Here is a 4,765-nt window from a genome sequence, read left to right as displayed (position 1 = left end):
GGCACTCTGCCCAGGGGGATAGCTTGAGGCTCCGTCTCAAAAAAAAAGAAAAACACAAATCCAAAGCTTTAGGTGTGGTGTCATCATAGCTGCTACATAGAACTTGATACCTTGTTTTTAATAAGACATATTTTCTTTGTAAGTGTAATTACTTAACTTTATATTTATAGGTTTAGTGTATAATGCATACTTTTAGTATCTTTCTGTTTATGTGGTAAAAACTCTAGGCTTCAATATGTATAGTAAATGTTTCTTCTGTGTTTACAGGTCTTCTGAATATTGTAATGGAGCCATTTTTTAAAAGAGAAGTTTTTGATACCTACCTTGTTCCAATTAGCATCAGTTATGATAAGATACTGGAAGAAAGTCTTTATGTGTATGAGCTTCTAGGGGTTCCTAAGCCAAAAGAATCTACAAGTGTACGTAAAGGGTGGCTAAACTTAATTTTATTTGAATTCAGAGATTATACTAACTTATACATCAATTAATTTCTAAATATACTCCTTTTCTACTCCTATGGTACTATTAGGGACTTTTGAAAGCCAGAAGGATTCTCTCTGAAAATTTTGGAAGCATCCATGTATACTTTGGAGACCCTGTGTCACTTCGATCTCTGGCAGCTGGGAGGATGAATCGGAGCCCGTACAACTTGGTTCCAAGGTGCAAGGCCTATGTTTTAATAACTGTCATAGAAATAAGGATTAAAATCTAAAAGCATGAATTGTGACTCTTGAGTTGACCACTTGTGAGACTAATACTTGGTTTACCTAAGCTTACACAGCAAATTACCAGGGATGCTGTGTCGTCGTGTTGTAATCAGCAGAAAGCTTCAAGTAAAGAATTACGTGTTTCCAAAACAATGATCAGTTGTGGGAGATCTCTGGCAAACATGCAAAGTCAGACACTGATTACTCTTCTCAGGGGAACTGACAAAGTAGGAAGAAATGATACCATTGTTAACAAACAAGCACAAGAATTGTTGAGCATTGTTAGGCTAGCCAAAGTATGTACTAAGTGTTATTTTTTATTCTAGAAAGGATCACATAATAATAATGATGAATGGAAGTGATTCTCTATTCTCAAGAATGTGCAAGAAAATGTATTGGGTTCTTTCAGTATGTAAGCTATAGATATATGTTTGGGTTTTCTTAATTTAAAGAAATATTCCTATATGTAAGGGAGACAGACCACCTGTGCCTCAGGCCTCACATGCCTCAGCCTCGTTTATAGTTGATTGGTAGCTTCAGCAGTTCCCCAACAGCCACATTGGTCACTTCAGAAGCAAATGTTAGCTTTTTGCTGCCACCGGCCTCTGTCCCTAGATCTCTAGTTGGGTTGCCAGTTGTTACCTAGTGCAGGGCACTGGGACTGGCTGCAGCTTTCATATTGAGTCACCTTATTATGTGGCTGCCTTTAGGTCATACATATTAATATATATCTGCCCCAGTCAGTTCTGTGTTGGCCTCATTGTAAACTTCAAAATTTGGTGATCTATACATGAGGTCAGGTAGACTGAAGGGCCTTTCCAGTAGTTCAGTCTGCTGGGGGAGGCATCAGTTTTCCCTTCAGTGATACATCCTGTTGATAAAGCCAGAAAAGTTTTTTGCCTACAACTGAGAATATCAGGACCCTTGAGGGTGTTTTAAATCACTTTTCAAGAACATAACCCTCAGAATGTCTGGGCAGGTTACGCTATAACAAAATGAAGGAATGCTTCTTGCAGGTGACTTGAAAGAATTCAGTGGGCAGAAAGTCTGAGAAGCCCTGTGAAGGGCTGTCTTCTCCGTTCCCATCATCCAGACAGTAGAGCTGTAATTGTTGTCTGTGCTCTTCCTTTTAGATACATTCCTCAGAAGCAGTCCGCGGACATGCATGCCTTTGTCACTGAAGTTGCCTACAAAATGCAGCTTCTGCAAATTGAAAACCTGGTTCTGAGCCCCTGGTCCCTAACAGTTGCTGTTCTACTTCAGAACCGGCCATCCATGGATTTTGATGCTCTGGTGGAGAAGACGTTATGGCTGAAAGGCTTAGCCCAGGTGTTCGGAGGGTTTCTTGTTTGGCCCGGTATGTAGGTGAGACATAGGTGGTGAGAATGCTTGCTTATTTTGCAGAAGTTGTAGCCTGGACCAGAAAAACCTATAAGAGACTTTACGCAAAGCCTTGGTCAGAGTAAGAAAGAATGCCTACTCTATTCTTACCACTGTAAGATGTCAGACGCATAGCATGTTGGTTATTAAGGAATAATTGTTTACATGTCATTTCCCCTCATAAGACCCTGAATGTCTTGAGGACTAGAATGCCATCTCCTTGGCACCCAGCAGGGAAGAGAATGAAGACACAGATCCTCTTGTAGTCCACAGCTACTTCCCTCCACACCTGCTTCATTAAACTACATTATATTTGCAACCCATTTGTCTCCCTGCATTGTAAGGATTAAAGGTCAGGTTCTGTAGAACTTTATGCAATTCTCTGGTAATAACAACTGTGTAAAAACCTCATTGGAGCTATGGATAGTGTGGGGAGTATGGGATATGTATGACAATAGCTTAAGTTGTTTCAGTCTCTTTGCTTTGCAGTTATACAGACTAGAGTTGGAAATGCAGTCCTTTTAAGTATAGACAGTTATTCCTAGCCAGGTATGTCCTGTTTACTCGTCAGTCCTGTGCTGAGTCCTGGCTGGTGCCAGTATTGCCAGCAGTACAGAGTGAACAGGTGTGATCCCTGTTCTGGAGGTTGTCCTGATTTGTAGACAGTAGGGTGGGTGGTGCCGTATAAACTAACACTGAGTGTTCAGTGAGATGGAGATGAGGAGCTGTGGACACACTGTGGAGAGCGCTGGAGACTTCTGTGGTGGAAAGGGCCATACTCAGGAAGATTTCATAGAAGTGACCCTTGCACTAAGCTGGACAGAAAAGTAGGAGTTCTTCGGGAAGATAGGGTGAGCAGCCTTGCCAAGGCAGGCACGAGGCAACACAAGTGGGTGGCCCAGGCACCAAGGGTGCTAAAATGTTGGCTCCAGGAGAGGGAGTGCTAGAAGATGACATGGAGATGGCTGGTCAAACAGCCCCATGGGCCTTGGGGCTCTGGACTGAAACCTCTAGTTTAGTGGAAGCACTTAGGGATTTTAAGCAAAGAAGAATTGTAGGTTGGCCTTTGGAAAACTACCTGGTATCAGTTTTAAGTGGACTCAGTGGGAGAGACTAGAGGAGGGAAGACGAGGCCCCAGGCTGCTGTGCCCAGATGAGAAGTAAAGAGGCTTGGACCACAGCAGGGGTAGTGCCAAGGTACAGCTGCAGGCTGTCCAGGCGGGATCACTGTCACATGCCATTCACCATTAGGGAACAAAAGATGAGTCAGAGATCTGTCCTCAATACTGTGAAAGGCTAGGGGCAGGAGAAGGACTTGTTTCTGCTACAAAGTGAAGAGTGTTAGAAGTTGTAAGAAACAGGTAAAGTGCTAAGCCCATCACCATTGGCCCAAGAACATGTGAAAACACAGGTGCCTATATTTCTAAAGTGTTTTACTTTTTCCATAGGAGATAAGCAAGTGGCTAATTCATAGCTGAGAGTGACTGTTCAGGCACTATGGTAACTCTTACTACCATAATAAAGTGAGGGTTGTTATCTAAGTGACAGAATAGTAGGGATGGTTAAATAGAATTCCTAATTTAGAACAGGTTATTGATTTCCCATGCTGAGGTTAGTTGTTAAATATTACCATATCTTTGTTATGCTTCTACAGTTCTAGCGGCTGGGCTCTCTGCAGGCCAGTGTGGTGTTGGGTGCTCAGCTACATGAGGCGGTGCTTTGGTTCACTTTGATGTGGAGAGAACAGGGAATTTCTTTGGCATCCCACTGTGCTCATGGAGGCCTCATGATAGGACTATTACCTCTTTGGGTTGCCCTTTGGTCCACCTGCAAGGTGATAATTCTTGCCTCCTAGGGATAAGTCTCAGCAAAGTCTATGTATTTGTGTGTTGTTGTGTATGAAATGCGTGCATAAATGTGTGAAGTATGTCTTAATATGCTCATTACGCTAAATCAGGGGTCTTTTTGTCTTAATATTAATGCATTCACATGCCTGTGACTTTCCAGTTTATGTGACTTGCTGAGGTAGACAGAGGAAGTGTTGATTTTCAGAGTGAGAACTTACATACATTTCAGAATGGCAGAGAGATTTGGGGTAGATAAGAAAGTATGTTACATGTTCTCAGACAGGGATTTGATTTATCAATAGTACTGTTCAGATTTTCTTCCATACGATATTGTTATTGCAAATGGTAAAGATTAAAACCTGACTCTTGAAAATAAATGTCTGTGCAGCTACTATTACTAGCATTAACCATTCAAGGCCCAGGACTCCTGCAATGATCCATCTCATAGGAATAACTTATCTTTGTATGTAGACAACGAACCCGCTGAAGAAGTGGTCCAGTCCAGCATTCTTCTGCACTCCAATATTGCCACTCTTGTCAGAGACCAGGTGATTCTGAAAGTGGATGCCGGAGACTCGGAAGTGGTTGATGGACTTATTTTCCAGCACGTCACTCTCCTCATGTGTTCTGCTTATAGGAACCAGCTGCTCAACATTTTTGTCCGTCCGTCCTTAGTAGCTATAGCATTGCAGATGACTCCTGGGTTCCGGAAAGGTAACTTTCAGGAATGTGATCTTGAATTTTAGGACAGGCCTGACCACTCTTTTCCCTGTAGGGAGCAACATTTGAAGCCTTATGACATTCAGCCACATCTGTGTAGCCCACCCTCCC

At 42.5% G+C, this 4,765-nt stretch overlaps 1 protein-coding gene across 3 annotated transcripts in view; it reads left to right on the top strand.

Annotated features, from left to right (window-relative positions):
- GNPAT (glyceronephosphate O-acyltransferase) overlaps positions 1–4,765 on the top strand; it is a 33,790-nt gene that overhangs the window by 22,493 nt on the left and 6,532 nt on the right. For all 3 annotated transcript variants that reach the window (XM_023517651.1, XM_023517652.1, XM_023517653.1), the window contains exons 7-10: positions 268–419; positions 530–660; positions 1,841–2,064; positions 4,406–4,648. In XM_023517651.1, the coding sequence (XP_023373419.1) occupies positions 268–419; positions 530–660; positions 1,841–2,064; positions 4,406–4,648 (750 nt within the window). The remainder of the gene's footprint in view (positions 1–267; positions 420–529; positions 661–1,840; positions 2,065–4,405; positions 4,649–4,765) is intronic.

This window comes from Otolemur garnettii, unplaced genomic scaffold, assembly GCF_000181295.1.
Source record: "Otolemur garnettii isolate 467f Iridium unplaced genomic scaffold, OtoGar3 scaffold00116, whole genome shotgun sequence".
Classification (NCBI taxonomy): Eukaryota; Metazoa; Chordata; class Mammalia; order Primates; family Galagidae; genus Otolemur; species Otolemur garnettii.
Note: the sequence above shows the minus strand (reverse complement) of the source record. Positions and strands in the feature narration are given on the sequence as shown.